At 40.8% G+C, this 23,898-nt stretch overlaps 1 protein-coding gene across 1 annotated transcript in view; it reads right to left on the bottom strand.

Moving 5' to 3' along the window:
* megf6 (multiple EGF like domains 6) overlaps positions 1–23,898 on the bottom strand; it is a 152,895-nt gene that overhangs the window by 94,831 nt on the left and 34,166 nt on the right. Inside the window, exons 6-14 of the mRNA XM_061919022.1 lie at positions 17,327–17,449; positions 13,431–13,556; positions 13,216–13,338; positions 9,813–9,935; positions 9,474–9,611; positions 9,267–9,389; positions 5,845–5,967; positions 5,524–5,748; positions 1,838–1,966 (exon numbers count right to left, since the gene is read on the bottom strand). Coding sequence (XP_061775006.1) covers positions 1,838–1,966; positions 5,524–5,748; positions 5,845–5,967; positions 9,267–9,389; positions 9,474–9,611; positions 9,813–9,935; positions 13,216–13,338; positions 13,431–13,556; positions 17,327–17,449 — 1,233 coding nt within the window. The remainder of the gene's footprint in view (positions 1–1,837; positions 1,967–5,523; positions 5,749–5,844; positions 5,968–9,266; positions 9,390–9,473; positions 9,612–9,812; positions 9,936–13,215; positions 13,339–13,430; positions 13,557–17,326; positions 17,450–23,898) is intronic.

Genomic DNA, 23,898 nt, shown 5'->3' on the forward strand with positions numbered 1-23,898 from the left:
GGCACCCAGTAGCTAATTGCTTTGTATATGTAGGAAACAGCGGGAGGTAGGTGTCTAATGCTTAAACCAAAAATAAACAAAAGGTGAGGGCCCCTAAAAAAAGGCATTGAAGCTTAGGGAAGGCTATGCCAAACAAAATTTAAAACTGAACTGGTGACAAAGTCAACAAAAACAGAATGCTGGACGACAGCAAAGACTTACTGTGGAGCAAAGACCAAGTACATCCGAACTTGACATGACAATCAACAATGTCCCCACAAAGAAGGATAAAAACAACTGAATTATTCTTGATTGCTAAAACAAAGTATATGCGGGAAATGTCGCTCAAAGGAAGACGTGAAACTGCTACAATATCAAAAAATGAAAAAAAGATACCAAAATAGAAGTGCAAGACAAGAAGTAAAACACTACACACAGGAAAACGTGATGTGACAGGTGGTGACAGTGCACCTACTTTGAGACAAGAGCTATAGTGATGCATGCTTGCTTATGCTTTAAAGGGGAACATTATCACAATTTCAAAATGGTTAAAAACAGTAAAAATCAGTTCCCAGCGGCTTGTTTTATTTTTTGAAGTTTTTTTCAAAATGTTACACCTCACGGAATATCCCTAAAAAAGCTTTAAAGGGCCTTATTTTCGCTATCTTCTAAGCCACTATCCATTTCCCTGTGACGTCATACAGTGCTGCCAATACAAACAACATGGCGGTTACCACAGCAAGATATAGCGACATTAGCTCGGATTCAGACTCGGATTTCAGCGGCTTAAGCGATTCAACAGATTACGCATGTATTGAAACAGATGGTCGGAGTATGGAGGCAGATAGCGAAAACGAAATTGAAGAAGAAATTGAAGCTATTGAGCGAATAGCTATTGACGCTATTCGGCCATAGCATGGGTGTACCTAATGAAGTGGCCCATAGCATGGCTGCCTTATTAGCATCGCCGGTAAAATGTGCGGACCAAACGATAAGGACTTTCGCATCTTGTGACACTGGAGCAACTTAAAGCCGTCAATTGGTAAGTGTTTGTTTTGCATTAAATGTGGGTATCTGGTTTCAAATGTACATACAGCTAGCGTAAATAGCATGTTAGCATCGATTAGCGTAGCATGTTAGCATCGATTAGCTGGCAGTCATACCGTGACCAAATATGTCTGATTAGCACATAAGTCAACATCAACAAAACTCACTTTTGTGATTTCGATGACTTAATCGTTGCAAATGCATCTGCAGGTTATCCATACATCTCTGTGCTATGTCTGTCTTAGCATCGCCGGTAAAATGTGAAGACACTTTGGTACATTCAATGGGGGTCTGGCGGCAGCTTTCTTGCCAGTGGTGCAACTTGAATCCCTCCCTGTTAATGTTGTTACACCCTCCAACAACACACCGACGAGGCATGATGTCTCCAAGGTTCCAAAAAATAGTCGAAAAAACGGAAAATAACAGAGCTGAGACCTGGTGTTTGTAATGTGAAAATGAAAATGGCGGCTGTGTTACCTCGGTGACGTCACGTTCTGACGTCATCGCTAAAAGACCGATAAACAGAAAGGCGTTTAATTTGCCAAAATTCACCCATTTAGAGTTCGGAAATCGGTTAAAAAAATACATGGTCTTTTTTCTGCAACATCAAGGTATATATTGACGCTTACATAGGTTTGGTGATAATGTTCCCCTTTTAAAGTCATATCCAACAATTGCCACAACGACTTTTTACTGTCAACTGAGTTTAGTTTTTTAATGATTTCTGCACTCCGCAGTTTTTCAATGAAAAAAATGTGCCTAGGCTCAAAAAAGGTTGAAAAACACTGCCCTATAGAACAGTTGTACTTACTCTCATTGCAGATGACGCCAACCCATCCAGGTGAACATTCACAGCCATCTTTATTTTCGCCACAGGCTCCATTGACGCAGTCTTCACATTTCCAACTGCAGTCCTCCCCAAAAGAATTATCCAAGCACACTGGTAAGAAGAGAAAAGTTATTTCTTGTTGTCAGAAAACAGAGTTGCCGCGTAAAAGGGCCTCTTTGCAACGTGCTAAAAGTTGTATTTTTTAAACCAAAAACATACCAAAGACACCCCAGCTAGCTTATCTTACCATTATAGTGCTTTGAATAAACATATTTATTTTTAATTTCTATATTTTTCATAGTTACTAATTACACTGCAGCGAGCATACACATACACAAAAAATGTATTTCAAAAAGGATGCGTACCAGTGCGTAAAATCAGATGCTTTTTCAAACACTTCTTTTGTAGCAAACAATCCTGTCATGGATTCCACAAACAATATAGTCTTCTTTGTTGTTGTTAGGATAAAATATACATTTTAAGCTAAATTTGCCTATCATTAGCCAACAAACATACCGTATTTTTGGGATTATAGGTCGCTCCGGAGTATAAGTTGCACCGGCCGAAAATGCATAATAAAGAAGGAAAAAAACATATATACGTCGCACTGGAGTATAAGTCGCATTTTTGGGGGAAATTTATTAGATAAAATCCAACACCAAGAATAGACATTTGAAAGGCAATTTAAAATAAATAAAGAATAGTGAACAACAGGCTGAATAAGTGTACGTTATATGAGGCATAAATAACCAACTTAGAAGGTGCCTGGTATGTTAACGTAACATATTATGGTAAGAGTCATTCAAATAACTATAACATATAGAACATGCTATACGTTTACCAAACAATCTGTCACTCCTAATCCATAAATCCCATGAAATCTTACACGTCTAGTCTCTTATGTGAATGAGATAAATAATATTATTTGATATTTTACGTTAATGTGTTAATTTCACACATAAGTCGCTCCGGAGTATAAATCGGAGTACAAACTATGAAAAAAACTGCGACTTAGAGTCAGAAAAATACGGTATTATTTCTATTTAACGGGACAAGAGGTAGAAAATGGATGGATGTATTTTTTTCCTTTCCAGTGCCCTTTTTTTTGCTTCCACGTTCTGTTTTCCGCTACCACTATGTTGGTTTTAACACTGTTTCTCCTCACCTTATCGTGATTAGTGATCAGTGGACTAGCCAAGCTAGTCAATCGGTGCTGGATCATTGCAACTGTTTTGTTTGTAACCACTCCCCTTGCTCGTATCGTGTTTTGCTTCCATACATTCTCTTTTCTTTCGCGCGTGATTGTGTTTATACTTCCCGTGCAGTTCCAGCTGCACTATGATCATGTTTTATTGAGTATACGCAATCTCCTGCCTCTGCATCTTGGGGTTCGAATTTGACAGAACGTAACAAAAGTCAAATCACCAATCTCCAGCCTTGTTTTTACGTCTTTTAATGTTTCTTATTTACCTAACAACGTAATTCGGAAAGGCGGTGTGGGAGGAAGAGCTAGTAGAGTTGCATTGTGTAGCTCAAACTAGCTAATCACAAATACTTTCCGTTGACAATGTTTGATTGATTGATTGATACTTTTATTAGTAGATTGCACAGTTCAGTACATATTCCGTACAATTGACCACTAAATGGTAACACCCGAATAAGTTTTTCAACTTGTTTAAGTCGGGGTCCACGTTAATCAATTCATTAATCAATTCATGGTATGTGTGTTTCATATGTTTGTACTTCTGGCTATACTAGGCTGACCATACGTCCTCTTTTCCCCGGACATGTCCTCCTTTACGGGGGTGTCCGGGCGGGTTTTTTTAAATGCCTCAATTGTCCGGCATTTTGAATTAGGGTTGCGTGTATTTTCAATGTACCTCCAGTGTTAAGTTACCGAATATATATTACTCGAGTTGGTGAATTCTAGCTGTAAATATTGTAGCGGCTGGTTACGGGGTGTTAGCCAATGGCGTTGGCTGGGAGGCGGGACTTCCGGGGAAGTTAGGGAACTGACGCTGTTGACAGGAAGTGTTGGTTTTGTTTTAAATGTTGACTCTGTTTTTTGTTTAAATATAATTAACCTGTTTTGAGGCATTATTTATGTGTATAATATATACAAGAGGTTAATTGGAATATTACTACCTATGTACTTTTTCTAAAACTGTGAATGTTACATAATATACGTGTGACTTATTTTGTTATACTGTCAACAGAGGAGAAAAAATTCTTTATTTAAATAAATATATTATTTATAAAGCAAGTTCAAGTATCATTGGCAAATTTTCACCTAGTCCCGGCCTTGGCACGCATATATGTGTCCTCTTCTTGGGATTTCAGAAATTGGTCAGCCTAGGCCAGGGGGCACCAACGCGGTGCCCACGGGCACCAGGTAGTCCGTAAGGACCAGATGAGTCGCCCACTGGCCTGTTCTAAAAATAGCTCAAATAGCAGCACTTACCAGTGAGCTGCCTCTATTTTTTACATTTTATTTATTTACTAACAAGCTGGTCTCGCTTTGCTCGACATTTTTAATTCTAAGAGAGACAAAACTCAAATAGAATTGAAAAATCCAAGAAAATATTTTAAAGACTTCACTTGTTTAAATAAATTAATGTATTTTTTTTACTTTGCTTCTTATAACTTTCAGAAAGACAATTTTAGAGAAAAAATACAACCTTAAAAATGATTTTAGGATTTTTAGACACATATACCTTTTTACCTTTTAAATTCCTTCCTCTTCTTTCCTGACAATTTAAATCAATGTTCAAGTAAAAAAAAATTGTTATTATTGTAAAGAAAAATAAATACATTTTATTTTTTTCGACGAAGAATATTTGTGAAATATTTCTTCAAACTTATTATGATGAAAATTTAAAAAATATATTCTGGCAAATCTAGAAAATCTGTAGAATCCAATTTAAATCTTATTTCAAAGTATTTTGAATTTCTTTTAAAATTTTTGTTTTGGAAAATCTAGAAGAAATAATGATTTTTCTTTGTTAGAAATATAGCTTGGTCCAATTTGTTATATATTCTAACAAAGTGCAGATTGGATTTTAACCTATTTAAAACATGTCATCAAAATTTTAAAATGAATCTTAATCAGGAAAAATTATTAATGATGTTCCATAAATTCTTTTTTTAATTTTTTCAAAAAGATTCGAATTAGCTAGTTGTTCTCTTCTTTTTTTTTGGTTGAATTTTTTTATTTTAAAGTGTGGAAATTGAAGATGAACTATGTTTCAAAATGTAATTTTCATTTTTTTTCCTGTTTTCTCCTCTTTTAAACAGTTTAATTAAGTGTTTTTTTCATCATTGATTCTCTACAAAAAACCTTCTGTAAAAGAAAAGAAAATGTATGACAGAATGATAGACAGAAATGCCCATTTTATATATATATATAGATTTATTTATTACAGGTAAATTGAGCAAATTGGCTATTTCTGGCAATTTATTTTAGTGTGTATCAAACTGGTAGCCCTTTGCATTAATCAGTACCCCAGAAGTAGCTATTGGTTTCAAAACGGTTGGTGAACCCTGGCCTAGCCTATACAAGTTTTGTCCTTTTGATTGTCGCTTGTTCTCTTCACCTTTTCCTGTGCATGTGTGTATTTTGTGTATTTAGTTGCAAACATTCTCTTCTCAAAGTTGTGGTTTTACTGTACCGATTTGGCTGTCCAATCGAAATTCTTCCAGTCGTTCATCCAACTCTTCGTCGGGGTCACCTGCATCATCATTATCGCTGCCGTAGCGGGAATGCAATGCGGCGGTGTAGTGGAGAAGCTGCGGAACTTTGCGAAAGAGCAGCTCTGGTAACCTGTAGACCTCCAGCTGCTCTTCGTCTTCCTCCTCCTCTTCCTCGTCTTCGTCCAATTCTCTGCCATACAAAGCTAACAAAGGCAATGCAGAGTGACTACGGAACAATGCACAGAAGATTCATGGAACGCTTTCTGTAGTTTTTGAAGAAGGAGATCAAGGCTACTCACAGATGCAGGTGTGCTGATCCTGAGCCAAGCTGAAACCCTGTCGACAGAAACACTCGTACGTTCCCAGAGTATTAATGCACTCATGGTCACAGCCTGCAGTCTCCGCCAGACACTCGTCGATGTCTTATAGGGAAGAAAAAAAAAATGTAGATGTTGCACAGAACTCTTTTTATTCTCTTATTAGGAAAGCAAAATGGTAGTTTACAGGACAGATTAAAGACTAGACTAAACCCTGAATGTTAACTCTTGTCCTTCTGGTCTATGCTTCTACAATAGGTAAGGGATTCATATTCATTCATGTTTGTGGGCGGATCTCATGGGTTTGTAACGACCGGGATGCGGAGTCGTTCTCTCAAAGATGCAGTCGGACCTTGGACACAGCGTGAAGGTAAGAAACAAATGATTTATTAACAAATAAAACAGACTTTGTCAAAACGAACAGAACTAGCATGGGAGCTAGAAAAAAAACAAAAGAGCTAGCATGAGAGCTAGAAAAATAACAAAGGACCTAGAGTGGAAGCTAGCTGGTAGCGAACAGGAATACAGAATCTGGAATCAAAGTCGTCACTGTTGTGCGAAAACAAACTACGAAACCAAACAGAATGAACGAATCAGGCAGGCTTAAATCAAGATAGTGATTAACAACAACAGGTGTGCGTCTGGAACCCGCGGCAGGTGAAAATACGTTACTATGGTAACAAACAGAGGAGCACAAACCGGAACTGAATGAGACCAAAACCAACAGAAAACACTAAAAGACTCAAAAATCTAAATCAAAACATGATCCGGGCAGCGGATCACAACAGGGTTCATGTAATCATGTCGCAATGCAGTTTGCTGAAAATAATGGAAAGCTCGACTCTACACAGCAACTGACGCTGTGATCAGAGTTGAAATTGCCTCAAAACACATTTTGAATATTAGACACTCGGCTACCATCTGGCGGCTCAAGTGGATAGTGTACGCCTCAAATTGGATATGTTTCATGTGTCAGGTAAACCGCGACGAATGGGGCCATATGAATTCCCTCCCTACTAGATATCCTTTGTGAGAACAGTTTAAAGAACACCCTTTTTCCGTAAAGGCATGCATGAGTTTGGTGACGCTTCAACCTTGTCAAACCTCTTTGGGACAAACTACACTGCAAAAATGAAATCTAAGTAAGATTAAATATCTCAAATATGGGTGATATTTGCTTATTTTCTGTCTGATAAGATAATTCTTCTCACTAAGCAGATTTTATGTTAGTGTTTTACTTGTTTCAAGTGTTTTGGTCCTAAATGATCTCAGTAAGATATTACAGCTTGTTGCTGAGATTTTATGACCTATATTGAGTAAAACATGCTTGAAATTCGAATATCAACTGCTGCAAAGCTGTCATCAACACTCACAAGTATGAAAGTACTTTTTAAAGTATTAATTTCTTACTTCAATCATGGGGGAAAAAATCATGATGCCGAGCGCATATCATTATGTCAAGATAATGGCACTAGCATTTACTTAATTTAAGAATATTTTTCAACATATTGAGCTAAAAGGTTTCTTTTTTTTTTCTACCAAGAAAAGGTGGGGTGCACCCTGGACAAGTTGCCACCTCATCACAGGGCCAACACAGATAGACATTAACCCACTAGGGTCAATTTAGATCCCATGTACTTCAATTATTGTGTACATACTATCGTTCTTGTTGTAGTCATTGGGTTAAATCTGGTACTTGCGTTACTACATTTCGTATCTTCTCATGTGCTCATGTGAGCTGATGTGACAAAAAAAATCCTTGAATCTTTGAATTCCGAGATATTTAGTAACTAAACGAAGAATCCCACGCGTTGGTGACCCAGTTTTAGTGGGAAAAATGGATAATGCTTCTTTTAGACTTAGATAACGATAGAGCAGTTTTACCTAAATAGTGGGACGGGCCTCTCACCCCTAAAGGTGTAGTGCCATGGGGTTGCGTGTGACCCAGGGGAACGTGCTTTATCAGTATCAGGCTTCAAACCTTGTAGGTGTGCACTACAAAACGTGCTTATTCTACCATTAATCTTGACTTCCAGATTTTGGAAAAAAAAAAAATGTTATCCGTCAGTATCAAATGGTTCATGTTTTATAGTTTAAGTAAGGACTTACTTTTTTTAAAAAGTTCCGACTCTCATGTTTTGTGATCCTGTTTTGTTTAGTTATGTTCTGTTACTTCAAGACTCCAGTAGTTCCTGTTTTTTCACCTCCTCGTTGTCACCATGGCGACCCATTAGTATCACCTGTCTCACGTGTTGGGACTCGCGCACCTGTTTCAATCATGTTATTATTATTATTTAAACCTGGTTTTTCAGTTGGTCATTCTGGCCTCATCAACCTGTTTATAACCACTCTGTTTCATGCCATAGTTCATGCTGCCCTGCTCAGGTCACCACAAAAAAGTTTTTGTTTATTAATGCCACAGTTAGTGTCTTTCGTTTTTTTATGTCCATAGTTCTGCCTTTGTGCTAGTTTTTGTTTTCTTGGCCAAGTTTGTTCTCCACCTCGTGCGCGCCTTTTGTCTGCACTTTTTCAAAAAATAAATTAAACATGTCTTTATCTTCACGCCATGTCCGGTACAGTTCCTTTGCGAACCAAACCATAGTCCTCGTTTCGACACAGGCAAATTGATGCACTTTAAATATTCACTGTTACATACTAAAAAACAATGTTATAAGGATATAATGTTATGTAGTCCTTATAACAATTTTATAGACAAATTATAACGGGGGGTAATTTTATGTCCTACTGGGGGGGGGATGCAACAGAAAATAATTGAGAAGCCAGAGAATCCTTTAATCATCTCTACTATGTATGCGTGTGGTTTATTTGTTCATTGAACGAACACAGAACAATGAACAACTCCGTTTCTGTCTCCTTTTCATATAACGGTAATTATTTTCTATATAATGCGTTGTGCGTTAATATTTTAGGTTGTCTTAATGGATTCATTAGATTTGCATTATTTCTCATGGGGAAAATGTATTTGGGTTTCATACAAGTCGGTCTTTGTCTGACCTTTTAGAATAGATGTAAGCAAATCGGAATATGCACCTAACTATAGAATTAGCCTAGGTTTCATAAGCTCCACATTTTCCTCTCTATTCAGTGCTTGATCGGTTGTTGGGATCTCCCCAATAATAAATTGGAGTGAGATAAAGACCGTCTTAGACTTCCCGATAAAATAATGAAGATCAGGATCTTTTCCTATGTTCTTGATTGCACCGTGGCCTTTTTACAATGATTTGTTTCTAAGGCAATGACAATGTTCTGTTATTTGTCACAAATTCTGGAATTGCCTCAGTTGTTTGAACACATGTCGGGATTTGCAAGCAGTATCACTGTTCCACAACACTGAAAGCACAACAAAGACTGAAGATAATCTGCCAAGAATCCAGATCTCTTACCGTCGCAACCGCAGCCATCTGGGTTTGGTGTGTGGCCGGCTCTACAGCTGCATTCGTAGCCGCCTGGATAGTTTCTGCAGAAGTGGCTGCAGCAGGATTCCCCGTTGACGCACTCATCACTGTCTAAGGCAGGTATTTAAGCAATAGTACATCGCAAGTTTCAACAGTCGAGATAGAGAAGAAGCAAATAACGACAATAGTTCTTACCTACACAGGTCTTCCTGTCCTGGTCCAGCTGGTAGCCCTGATTGCACGAGCAGAGCGGCCCGTTGGTTGTGTGCTCACACTGATGAGAGCAACCACCATTATTTTTCTCACAGCTGTTAACAATCTCCATTTCAATCCCTGGAGTATACAAGTGTGCATAACCACAGAAGAAACACAAATCATTTTGAGCAAATTGGGACAAATGAGTTTGGTTTGTATATTTTTTGGAATTCAAGCCTATGATTCTGGTAGTTCATATACTGGTTGAGCATTTCCATTTAGAAAAGCATTGACTAAAAGGTGTAATTGTTGAATACTGAGTCAGTTCTCTTTACTCACGGTAGCACTGTTTTCCGTCTGCGCCAAGCTCAAAGCCCGGATGACACACACATCGGAAGGAGCCCGGCGTGTTGACACATCCATGGGAGCACCTGTCACGACCTGAACTGCACTCGTCAATGTCTGTTGGAGACAGGAAATTAAAATGGAATGGCAGATGGTGAATATTGTGATATATTGGGAGTTATGATCTTGAAAAAGGCTATATTGAACCATCTTTTTGGAGTAAAATGTTCTTTAAGGAGGAATTTCTGAATTAACTTGTTCAATGCCTGTATTTATTCTCATTTATACAGGTGTCATTGTATGGTCAGGGCATTGAACCGATCTCAAGGATGCCTTTCAGGCCGATTAGAATGCTGAGGTAGTCATGTTTGACCTATCAACACCGCCTGGTACTGTGGTATTCAAATTAAGCTGCTGAAGGCCACCCGAGACCGGCATATGGTGAATTTCATAATGGAGATGCTGTCTAACCGCAGCTTCACTATCCAGACCAGTGATGGTCAGACTAGCAGAGTCAGAAGGCTGAGAAACGGAATTCCTTAGGGGTCTGTTCTGCTACTGAAGCTGTTCAACATGTATATCCATGGAGGCAACCTCTCGGAGGCACGGGTGCGTGGATGGCCTGAACAAGGATATGGATATCTTGGTTGCATCTTGGTAGCGGTGGCAGCTCAGCATGGGAAAGACCATGTTTGGTAGCGTTCTACTTCACGGAAGCAAAAAGGGAACTCAGTGTACAGCTGGACAGAACACTGTCCTTCAAAAAAATCCACAAAGGATGTGAGAGCCATAGCCACTGCAAGTGTCTCACTGATCCGTCGCCTGCTGGTATGACCTGGGGTGCCCCCGCCAAGGTACTCCATACCCCCACACAAGCCTTTGTCTTGTTCCCCAGTCTGGAGAAGAAGCCCACACACCAACAAGGAAGACGTCATCCTCAACAGTGCCATTAAGATTGTGACCGGCTTTCTGAGGTCCTTCCCCCCGAGTTCCATCTGCCCGACCTTGCATGAATTTCCTCAGCCAGTTTGTGGCGGAAGGCAGCTACCCTCGCCCTGGCAAGGAAAGCCAAACAACACCACTGGCAAATCCTGCATGACACGACAATGGAGCTAGTCCCCTCCAAGCAGACTTAAGTCATGCTGTTTCTTCAAGATGACAGCCCAGGAGCTGCTCACCTCCATCCCAGACGATCTTTGTGCGAAGGCATTGCTAGAGGGGGTGGGAGTTAGCAAGATGGACACCATTGCACTAGTCCATCTGTGACCCTCAAGGGTGTACAGCTATCTCACCTACTATAGACCTTCCTCAACCATGTCCGCACTGTGGTTAGGTTCTTCGGGTCTTCCAGGTAGAGGTGGGAACTTACTGACGGTGCAGCATGTGAGTGTGGGGAGGCTTAGATGACTGCTAACCACATAAATATCATCTGCCACCTGTACATACTATCTTCTGAGGACGGCTTTATCAGAATAAGACCTGGTACACGGGGGTGGGCTAAGCAGCACATAGATAGATGTTTGAGGACAATACACACAAAAATAAGAAGAATGGACCGCAACTGTTCGGGTTCTCTTAAAAGACATTTTGTCTCTCAACTGAGCAGGCTTAATTATTTCATGCTCAGAGTCTTAGATAGGACAGCTCTAGTCTGAGGACCCGGAGCAGGATCCAAAGTATTTATCCTCTGCAAGAGGGGCCGTGCCCAAACAAGGATGGCTTTGTTCTATTGTGATCCAAAGAAACAGTTTTGTAATAATCTGTCCCACATTAAGTGATCATTTTGGAGATTAAGGTTAGGGTTACATATGTAAAAAAAAGTCTGCGGGCTATAGAGCGTTTTCCATTCGGGCTCCAGTACTCTGGAATGCCCTCCCAGGAACAGTTCGAGATGCTACCTCAGTAGAAGCATTTAGTCTCATCTTAAAACTCATTTGTATACTCTAGCCTTTAAATAGACCCCCTTTTTAGACCAGTTGATCTGCCGTTTCTTTTCTTTAATACATTAATACGGCCACATTGTCTTTAGTCTCCTTTCTAATGACTTCAATTTTCTTACTAAAGAATTGCATAAAGTCATCAGCTGAGTGGGTGGAGCTACTGGAAGGAGTCCCTTGTTGGGTTAGCGATGCTACCGTACTAAACAAAAATTTAGGATCGTTTTTATTACGGTGGATGAGATTTGAGTAATATTTAGCTTTAGCTAAGGTAGGCATGTGTTTATAAGTTATTAAACTATCACTCCATGCTTGATGGTGCACCTCAAGTTTAGTCGTGCGCCATTTGCGTTCCAGCTTTCTACATAATAATTTCTGAGCTCTAGTTTCTTCTGTAAACCACGGGGTACGCTTTTTTGGAGCCTTTTTTAACTTTAGCGATCCTATGTTATCAATGGTTTCGCGCAGGGCGTCGTTTAAGTTGTTAGTGAGGTTATCAATAGAGCCCACATACTTTGGGAATGGTGCCATTACCGAGGGCAGTAGGTCAGCAAGAGTTGTCGTGGCTGTTTTTCTGCTGGCTCCGCTGTGAACGGGACTCTCGCTGCTGTGTTGGATCCGCTTTGGCCTGGACTCTTGCGACTGTGTTGGATCCATTATGGATTGAACTTTCACAGTATCATGTTAGACCCGCTCGACATCCATTGCTTTCCTCCTCTCCAAGGTTCTCATAGTCATCATTGTCACCGACGTCCCACTGGGTGTGAGTTTTCCTTGCCCTTATGTGGGCCTACCGAGGATGTCGTAGTGGTTTGTGTTGTGGTTTGTGCAGCCCTTTGAGACACTAGTGATTTAGGGCTATATAAGTAAACATTGATTGATTGATTGATTGATTGATTTTTCGCCCCTGACCCCGTCTCCCTTGTGGAGGCGGGCTGTGGGGGGGGACAGGTCCGGTGGCCATGGATGAAGTACTGGCTGCCCAGAGTCGGGACCCAGGATGGACCGCTCGCCTGTGTATCGGTTGGGTACATCTCTGCGCTGCTGATCCGCCTCCGCTTGGGATGATTTCCTGCTGGCTCCATTATGGACGGGACTCTCGCTACTATATTGGATCCACTTTGGACTGGACTTTCACCGTTATGTTGGACTTTCACAATATCATGTTAGACCCGCTCGACATCCATTGATTTCGGTCCCCTGGTGGGGGTTGCCCACATATGCGGCCCTCTCATCATTGTCACTGTCACCGACGTCCCATTGGGTGTGAGTTTTTCCTTGCCCTTATGTGGGCTCTACTGAGGATGTCGTTGTGGTTTGTGCAGCCCTTTGAGACACTTGTGATTTAGGGCTGTATAAATAAACATTGATTGATTGGTTGATGTGTACTGTACAACACATGAAAACGCCGATTCAGAAACTTTCAGGTGTAACATCATGAGTGGATTATCGGTCCTCACCTTCACAGTTCTTGCCATCTTCAACCAGAGTAAAACCAGGCCGACAGCTGCACCGAACATGGCCGTCCACAGAAAGACAAAGCTGGGCACAGCCGCCATTCCTCTCCTCACAGGCGTCCCTCACTGTCATCGAATGACCCAGGACAGAGCAGGTAAGGAATACACTCTGTCATGTATCAAGCGTCAGGGGTAGGAGGATCAAAATAATGACTTACATTCACAGTGTCTCCCATCTGTCTTTAGCTTGTAGTCTTTTCGACACTCACATTTGTAGTGATTGTTCCCCATGTCCAAACACTTATGTTCACAGCCGCCATTCAGCACCGAGCAAGAGTGTACAGCTTACAAGCAAAACAGACACAGACATCCATCAGTAAAACGGTATTCAAGTCAGGTATCACTGGCAATTCCTGGACTTTTTAATGGTTTTTTCCATTCAAATATGTGCCAAATATGAAATATCCCTGATGTGCCTTATGGGTGCTTAAATGCAGACTTGGTGGCACAGAGAGCTTTTAGACGAAAAAATAAAAGTGATGATTTTTACGCTGATGATCATAACAGACGTAGACCTCAAACTGACTTAACTAGAGAGAGAAGAAGAATATTACAATACAGTTTTTCAAAACCTGTTCTACATATTTTGGCCTAAATTAGTACTTTATTCATTATTAAAATATGTCTTATTGTCATGACGCGGAGTCGAACCCGCGTTTACGGGGTGGTTGGAGCTGCGGCTGCCTCTGCTGACGCGCTTCCGTTGATAGCTCACTCAGATACGTCCCCGCTCGTGCTGAGCGCAGCACGCTCACGCAGCAACAAGCCTGTAGTCAATCAATAATCAACACACCTGAACTTGATGAAAGGGAGCGGCATAAAGACCAGCAGACCCGAGGAACCTTTGCCAGAACGTTGCTAACCTTCCTAAGCATCACGTCTGGCATTCCCTTCCCCGTGATTTCCTCGCCTTTGCTTTGCTATCTCTCTCTGTATCCCTGGTTCATGTCCCTTTGTGTATTCACAGTGACTCCCATGCCTTCCGTGATCGAGCCTTGTCCTTCGACATCCAACCGGATTCCTTACTGCCCTCCTCGATCCTCGACCTCCCTGCTCGGACCCAGACCACACTGCCTCGCTCCTCCCCACGACCCCTGGCCTGTCCACGACAGACAACAACCCTTGGTAACATTTACGTTATTATTACACATAGTCACACTCTTTCACTTGGAGTACCATACACATGTCACGTATTCATCAAAGGTTTAAAATAAACCTTGAAAAACCGCAGTTCTGTCCTGGTTGTCGACTTCTTCCCTTCTCTGAAGATATCACTTATATGTATTACAGTGCAGTATTTGTCTTATTTTCTCTTATCGATAAAATATTCACAAAGTGGGATTTCCGTTTCCGAGTTAAGGGTGAACAATGCGAACACGGAAGCTAATCTTGTCTCTACTATATCTTCATTGACTTGCGCAGAAAGGCAACGCGGAGTGTGGATTTTACGTGCAAAAATGTTGGCGATGTTTAGACGCCGTACATAAATGTCGAAAGAGGTTCCCTAGCCTCTGAAGCAGTACCTGAAGTATTGCGGAAAGAGATTATTCTAGATTGTACCTAATGTCATGACTGTTTTTATTGACTATTAACTATTTTATTGATTATGGGATAAGCAGTAGAAAATGGATGGATGGTACTTTTCCGTCACTTATTGTTTGTCTTTTGTACACTAATTGTCTAAGTTGTTGGCGAACACCAAGATGCAGAGATGGAGGCAGGCATGGAGTGAGAAAACATGATTTAATAAAAATACTAAAACACCAACAAACAAAAGGGTACAAACAGAAAGCGTGCACGAGGCGGATAAAAAACTAAGAGAGCTAGCATGGGAGCTAGAAAACAAAAAGGAGACTTAGCATGGAAGCTAGCAAAAACAAAAAAGGGCCTAGCATGGAAACTAGCGGGTGGCGAGCAGGAAAACAGAAGTCGGACTTGTAAAATTAAAAAACAAACTGGAATCAAGGAACAAAAAACAGTAAGCTACAAACATCAAACGGATATAGCTTACTACTACGCTGCAAAGACATGACAAGGTACGACACGACAGGAGCGATAATACATGAAAAGAGCGACAAGAAGTGACATCGACAGCAGGTACAAATAGGAGCGGGCTGATTGACACCAGGTGTGGCCAGGTGCCAATCAGCCGCAGCTGAAGGGAAACAAAGCACTCAGGGTGAAAAACAGGAAGCTGAACCAAAATAAGAGTGCTGACAGGAACTAAGGACAGGAAATACTAAACACACAGAGGAAAAACTAAAACACAAACAAACTGTCAGTGGCAAGCCTGACACTAATGTGTATATTTTAGGCCATTGGTTCTTTGTTTTATTTTTGCAAAGATATATAAACATTTTTATATTGCTATTTTTATCTTTGGTATGAACATTATTATGTAATATAAGTTATTATTTTTTTGGTCCTTTGTTGTTGCTATTTTTGTATTATGACATTTTATTATTTGATCATGTTGTACTGCATTTTAATCTTTTGTTTTGTGATTGTGTGATGTTTTTTGCCTGGACCCCAGGAAGAATAGTGTCCACTGCGGTGTAGACTAATGGGGATCCTTAATAAACTAAACTAAACTAAACCTCCAGGTTCTGTAACAGCTTCTTCCCTCAGGCCGTAATACTCTTTAGTGCATCATAATAATCCCCTCAATCCCCCCCCCAAAATTGGATTTACCAGCTGGAATATAAAGACAATATAACATACATCCATAAACGTGGATGCATATGCAAAAGTGCAATATATTTATCTGTACAGTAATCTATTTTTTTATATCTGCACCTTATTGCTTTTTTATCCTGCACTACCATGAGCAACAAAATTTCCTTCTTATCTGTACTGTAAAGTTCAAATTTGAATGACAATAAAAAGTTAGTCTAAGTCTAAGAAATAGACGGCATCCCAAATATCTGTACTTTGTCATGAACTTCTTGGGAATGGAATTAATCAGAGCTGCAAAAGTTTTTACTTGAATCTTTTTTCCAGTTCTCCATGATGACGTCACAGAATTAAGGAATAAATACCAAATTTCTGCTCGCTAGTTAAAGCATAACATCTAGCCGAGAGACAGCTCGTATCCTGAAAGACTAAGAAAGCTGAGGTGAAACTGTATCATGAAGAAATCAAAACTATACATAGTAGGGCTGTGAATCTTTGGATGTCCCACGATTCGATTCAATATCGATTCTTGGGGTCACGATTCGATAATATCTCGATTTATTCGATTCGATTCTCGATTCAAAAACGATATTTTTCCGATTCAAAACGATTCTGTATTCATTCGATACATAGGATTTCAGCAGGATCTACCCTAGTCTGTTGACATGCAAGCAGAGTAGTAGATTTTTTTTTTAAAGCCTTTATAATTGTAAAGGACAATGTTTTATCAACTGATTGCAATAATGTAAATTTGTTTTAACTATTAAACGAACCAAAAATATGACTTATTTTATCTTAGTGAAAACATTGGACACAGTGTGTTGTCAAGCTTATGAGATGAATCGTGATCTATGTTTGAATATGTTTTTGTTAGACTGAAAATAAACTGAAACTGAACTGAACTGAAGATGCGATGCAAGTGTAAGCCACTGTGACACTATTGTTCTTTTTTTTTATTTTTATAAATGTCTAATGATAATATCAATGAGGGATTTTAAATCACTGCTGTGCTGAAATTATAACTAATATTGATACTGTTGTTGATAATATTCATTTGTGTTTCACTACTTTTGTTTTGTTCTGTGTCGTGTTTGTCTTCTCAATTGCTCTGTTTATCGCAGTTCTGAGTGTTGCTGGGTCAGGTTCGGTTTTGGAATTGGATTGCATTGTTATGGTATTGCTGTGTAGTGGTTTGTTGGATTGATTAAAAAAAAAAATAGATTTTTTTAAAAATGAGAATCGATTCTGAATCGCACAACTTATTCGATTCGTATTAGAATCAATTTTCCCCACACCCCTAATACATAGCCTTATTTAGTAATAACCCCAAAATGTGTGAAAAACATTTTTGAACTGAAAGGTTAACATTCTTACTGCTCACCAATGCATGTTCGAGCATCAGTATGCATGCGGAATCCTTCGCCGCACTCACAGTGATAAGAACCTGGTGTGTTGACACACATCTGCTGGCATCCTCCGTTCAAATCTGCACACTCGTTTACGTCTGAACACAGATGATAGTAAAGAAAACATTAATCAAACATTTAAAAAAAATTGACTGGGAGAGTAGCTGTGCTTTGGACTTCACGACAAAGACATTGTGACTGGAAAACAATTGTTATCGCTCAGAAATGATAAGTAGATATTTCAGTGAGAAGCTGAAAGGAAGATTAAATTGTAGGGATCAATACAGCTGATGCCACGACCAAGCATATGTATTAACTGTAAATGTTTCCATTTATTTATGGCAAGTTTATCCATATCAGCACACTATTTGAACTACTTCCTTAATCGTTTTTTTTATCACATAAAACTGTTTGAGCAGAACAAAGTCAATAGCACACAACTAAACCAAAACAAAAACTACTATTTGCCCTCAAAGGCCTTTTGTGTCCAGGTAATTTGTCCCCGAGTTTGTAAACATTTACAAAAACAACAAAAATAATTTTGATAAAATAAAAATGTCGATCTAATTATTGTTCTATCTATCATACAATGATACTACCTTTGGCTTTGGTATCGACACCACCAATTATGGATCGATCCGTCCTTCTCTTAGGTGTGGTGTGACTGTGAGAATGCTGACACACCAAGAGTTTTTATATTATCCTCTAACTCAGGGGTCCCCAAACTACAGCCCACAGGCCGGATCCGGCCCACCAGCGTCCAAAATCCGGCCCGGATTATAATTTTTTTAAATCTGTCCTTTCTAATCAATTTCCTACCCCTTGTTACTCTTGGTGTCTCCTAGCTGCTCAGGCAAATCATATTGTCTAAAAATGCATTTTCTATTGATTATGTCAATAACGTGACATAATCGCGCTCGGAATATATATATATATATATATATATGTGTGTGTGTGTATAACAAAGTTAAATTAATGAATACTTGGGCCTATTGTGCTACTCTATTCTATGGTCATTGTGTTGGTACTTGGAAAGCAATGTGTTTTCTGAGGTGGAACTTGGTGCAAAAAGCCACATTGGAGTAATCAAATGACAGCTCCTCATCGGTTACACAGAATAACTAAATTCCCAATAATCTACCGCTAAGTAAAATATGTTTTCCCCTTCTGTTGGTCACTGTAACTCAGCACCCAATTTTCTTCCCCATAAACACGACCTCACATGTATTTTACACAAAGAACAATAAACGGACGGCTTCACGGCAGCTGGGATTGCTTCCGTTAGTGTTCTCCAGTGTTTGGCCGTACGGCTATAAATTCTAACAATGTGACATTATCCTGTCTGAAAGGTCAAAGTTCCGCAGTGCTCGTTCACACCTGGAACGCTGAGGAACAAATGGGCCTTAGTAAATCAGCATATTTATGGCTGCCAGACTGAGAGAGCCAAGTGTTCAGTTGACAGGTTTAGAGATCATCTGCTGACCGTGTTGTTCACTCACCACTTTACTGCCTCGACTCAGGAGTCAGTTCATCTCCAGCAGGTCAGCCATAGTAAAGAAGTTACTTAAAATAATGTAAATATCTCTCTTAACAGTCCTTCCATTCATTGTGTGAATGCTGCAAATACTACTCCTCGCACATATTTTTCAAACTATTCCACTTTTAATATGTTGATTGATTGATTGATTGAGACTTTTAATAGTAGATTGCACAGTACAGTACATATTCCATACAATTGACCACTAGACGTACCACATAACAGTGTGGTACGCCAGCTGCACTGAAGCCGACAAACAGGCAATTCAGAGGGTCATAAAGTCTGCACAAAAAATCATCGACTGCCCCCTACCCTCCCTACACAACTCCCGTTGCCTCAACAAAGCGAAAAGCAAGGACAGCCACACCCTCGCTTCCACCTGTTCGACCTGCTACCATCGGGCAGGCACTACAGGTGCATCAGAGCCAGAACAAACAGGCTCAGAGACAGCTTCTTTCCCACAGCTGTCACCATGTTGAACTCTAACTTATAATAATACTTCACCCCCATACTATATCCTACCCTAATACCCTACTGTGCAATACTACCCTTCAAGTGCAATACGCCCGACACGGATTGTTATTTATTAATCTTGTCTTGTTCTGTATATTGTACAGTATTTTGTATTTCTATAGTGTTCTGTATATTGTACAGGATTGCTTTTTTTATTTTATTGGATAGTAGTCTGTTTATTTAAATAGTTTTTCCTTTATTTCCTCTAGTGCAGTGGTTCTTCACCTTGTTGGAGGTACTGAACCCAACCACGTTCATATGCGCATTCTTTAGTGAAAAATAAAATGTTTTTAAAATTCAAGATCTTTTACTGGTGCACAACCGTGCATGAAGATCACCTTTTTCAAAGAACAAAACCAACACAGTGCATGAACTCGTAACAAAATACACACCTGCAAATCAGTTTGGGTTCTGCTGTTGCCGTATCCCTAATATGCCAATAGGGAAAAGTTTTTAAGTACACGATGAGTCGGGTGTGGCTTGAGTGGAGGCTCAACCGAATCCCTGAGGCTGACTCACCGAACCCCTAAGGGTTCGATCGAACCCGGGTTAAGAAACACTGCTCTAGTGTTATTTATTTTTACCCCATATTTATTCCCACTATCGCACCTTAAGTTGGAGTATTTAAGCTTGTTATATGCAAATATAATGACAATAAAGTCCATTCTATTCTACTCCAAATGGTAACACCAGAATAAGAGTTTTTCAAGTTGTTTAAGTCTCGGTCCACGTTAATCAATTAATGGTAAAAACACCGACTCTGGGGGGACTCGAACCCACAACCTTTGAATATCATTTTTTTTTTTAAGTCTTCTGTCTAGGAGTCCAATGTGTTGTCCATTGCGCCACAGAGCCGTCGAGCACCATTATTACACGCGGGCTATCATTTACCCTGCCACAATTCCCACATTTTCAGGAATTCCGTTTTTTTCCCTATTTCAATTGAATGCACCATTTTTCAAACATCCATATTTTACACATTTTTTAACCAGCTTCAACACAATCCAGACATCCTTGACATGCAAACTAACAAGTTTCTGCATTTCCCAGAATTACAAGGAATCTTTTTTCTGGGGTTGTGTTCTCCAGGCTGTTGCCCCCGCAACCCGACCTCGGATAAGCGGAAGAAGATGGATTTACGGATGGATGCTAACTTTTCTATTTGCAAACCCTAATGAAGACCCAATTAAGTTTGTAAATCGAGGCTCCACTGTATGAACGATTCTGATAACTCAACCAAACATGCAGAAACTAAAATGACTATGGCCCATCTGTGTAGTATAAAAGAATGTTGGTAAGTTACCAAATTATCCATTCTTAAAAACTTTATTATTGGACAGCCTAACAAGTCTGAAGGTTCTGTGGAATTATGAACAAAAGACGTCTGTATGCAGATATGTAATCCGAAAATAAGGCTGTTTCCACAGATAATAAAGTGCAGCAATGCCTTCTGACAGACTGTTGGCAGTAATATACCATAAAGCAGCCATGTTTGTGCAGAGAAGGCCTGCAGCCAGTGTCAACAATGCACATTTTTATTGCACACAAACAAAGACTTGACATTTACTGGCCATGTGTGTAAGGTCAGAGTCAGTGCATTGTGTATTTACAATATGACCATACTTTGTCATGTGCTACAACCATTTGGTTAAATACGAGTGCAGCATAATAGTTGTTTTTTTTTCTGTTTGATATCATTTCCTGTCCTGGTGCTCTTGTTTTGATAACAATTCATGTTTTCGTCTCTGTGTTTTGCAGCACCTTGTCCTTGTGTTTCTTGTCCTGTCAACACACCCGTTCCACATTCTTGATTAATCAGGTGACGTAACGTCTGGATAAGTCTGCTGTCGCTCGCTGCCGCACCAAAGCGAAGTGCTATCTTTCTATTTGTGTGATTCTAATTGTTTTGCCATCCATCCATCCATCCATCTTTCAGACTTCCCTCTCCCCAGCCACTTCGTCCAGCTCTTCCCGGGGGATCCCGAGGCGTTCTCAGGCCAGCCGGGAGACATAGTCTTCCCAACGTGTCCTGGGTCTTCCCTGTGGCCTCCTATCGGTCAAACGTGCCTGAAACACCTCCTTAGGGAGGCGTTCGGGTGGCATCCTGACCAGATGCCCGAACCACCTCATCTGGCTCCTCTCGATGTGGAGGAGCAGCGGCTTCTCACCTAATCTCTAATGGAGAGCCCCGCCACCCGGCGGAGGAAACTAATTACGGCCGCTTGTACCCGTGATCTTGAACTTTCGGTGATAACCCAGGGCTCATGACCATCGGTGAGGATGGGAACGTAGATCGACCGGTAAATTGAGAGCTTTGCCTTCCGGCTCAACTCTTTCATCACCACAACGGATCGATACAGCGTCCGCATTACTGAAGACGTGCAGCGATCCACCTGTCGATCTCACGATCCACTCTTGCCTCACTCGTGAACAAGACTCCGAGGTACTGAACTCCTCCACTTGGGGCAGGAGTCTGGAAAAGTCTGCTGGCGCACCAAAGCGAAGTGCTATCTTTGTATTTGTGTCATTCTAATTGTTTTGCAGCTTTCTTTATTCCTTCTCCCATATAAGTAGTCGTCTTATCAAACTTACAAAGCACCCGCTCTCTATGCTGTGTCCAAACTCAGGGTCTGCATCCTTCGAAGGGCGAATTAGAAGGCCGCTTACGTCACAACGAAGGCTCCTCAAAATGCAGCCGACGAATGCGCCCTCCCTTTCCCTGTATTCGGAGGATTCACCGCGACTATCCTTCGTGACCTCCCATATCCCAAGATGCTTTGCGCGCCTTTGTTCAACCCGGAGGTTCAACTTCTCCTCTTTGACGCATCCTTCGGAGGTCCAGCCTTCTGAGGTTGCGTAGGCCGGGTCCTCAGAAGGATGCAGACCCTGAATTGGGACACAGCTTTTGTTTCCCCGCCTTTCTTCCAGCTAGCTAGCTGCTAAGCTAGCGAAGCTAAGCTAGTCCCGGTCCGAAACTAGTTTGCTGTTCGCGGCTCTAAAGCTAACTAGCTAACTAGTGAGCCAGTGAAGCTAGTCCCGGTCCAAAACCACTGTGCTCCGAAGGCATCTGCTCCCTCTTCGCCTATTGCTCCAAAGACAACAAGAACTTGGCTCGGTGAAAGAAACAAAGTGCGTTTTGCTCCCTGTTTTTCGTTCACCAGAGAGCTGTGTCCGCCAGTTAGAGCAGAGTATTTTCGTAACTTTTGACACCGCGGACACGTTGGCTAGCGTTTGCTGTTGCAAGCTGACAAACTCAGTTTGTAGCAGCCCTAAGCAACCTACAAGCCACGGTCAACCTGTTGAGACCCTTTAGTTAGTCCTACACCCCAGTCTACCGGGCACCACACCTTCACCCAGAACATACAGCTTAGTAAACCAGCCGTAATTAAGTGTATTCTCGGGACCAGAGGACCTGACATTTGAAGCAAGTCTTAGGGAACTGACTCGCAACAGGCCTCGTTAACACGTACGACAGGCTAATCGCACCGCTAGCTACGCAAACATAGTTGCACACGTCGGCTCCAATGACCCTAGGATGAGACAGTCAGAGATTACAAAGAGGAACATAGCTAGGACTTGTAATCTCACTATAAAGATGTCTTGGCATTGAATACTTGTCTCTTGCCACCTGCCTGCGAGAGGCAATGATAAGCGGTATAGCAGATTAGTCTGGCTAGTGGCTGGCTAGTTTTTGTAGAGAACAAGGACTAACGTTTATTGATAATACAGTAGGCCCTCTTTCCGGGGCAAACCGGGTTTGCTGAGGAAGGACGGCCTTCACCCTAACCGGGAAAGCGCCATCATTCTTTCTAGAAATATAGATTACCATTTGAGTTACGCTTGACTAATTACACTAGAGCAAAGTCGGACACAGGCAACTGTTTACTGTTAAGTTCTAGCTTAACTGAGGAGTCAGTTAAGCTAGAACCAACTAACTCACATAAGGTTTTTCTGTAGTGACCATGCCAGAGGTGGACATGCATTCTACAGAGGTGGCAATCATTGTCTCCCGAAGCGCGGTTAGGTAAAGGTCTCCAAATCTATCATCTTGTTCTCATTTGGCTGATTTTTTTTCTTGCCCTTATGTGAGATCAGAAAGGCCTTTGCAGCCCTTTGAGACATTTGTGATTAAGGCCTACATAAGTAAACTTTGATTAATCGATAGATTGATGGATAATTTGTTGTATTTACTTCCACCTTCTCCCCTTCTTTCATGCTGGGGACCAATGAATCCCCTCCATACTGTACACTAAAGTGTTCAGTAGGGAAGAATGTTGTGGCCAGTAATGTATAAGATAGCGTAAAGATTTAAAAGAAAAGAAGCAAAAAGGCTTGATATCAATATCTACGAGAGTTATAATTATTATGGGATGTCTAAAGTAAGAACATTGCTAACATCATGAGAACACCCCGTCTTTATTCATTAGGACAACTAATTAGTAACAAACAGCTCAGGAAACCCAAGCTGTGCAGACACTCGTAAAAAGTGAGTTTGTA

This window comes from Nerophis ophidion, linkage group LG13, assembly GCF_033978795.1.
Source record: "Nerophis ophidion isolate RoL-2023_Sa linkage group LG13, RoL_Noph_v1.0, whole genome shotgun sequence".
In the NCBI taxonomy this organism is placed as follows: Eukaryota; Metazoa; Chordata; class Actinopteri; order Syngnathiformes; family Syngnathidae; genus Nerophis; species Nerophis ophidion.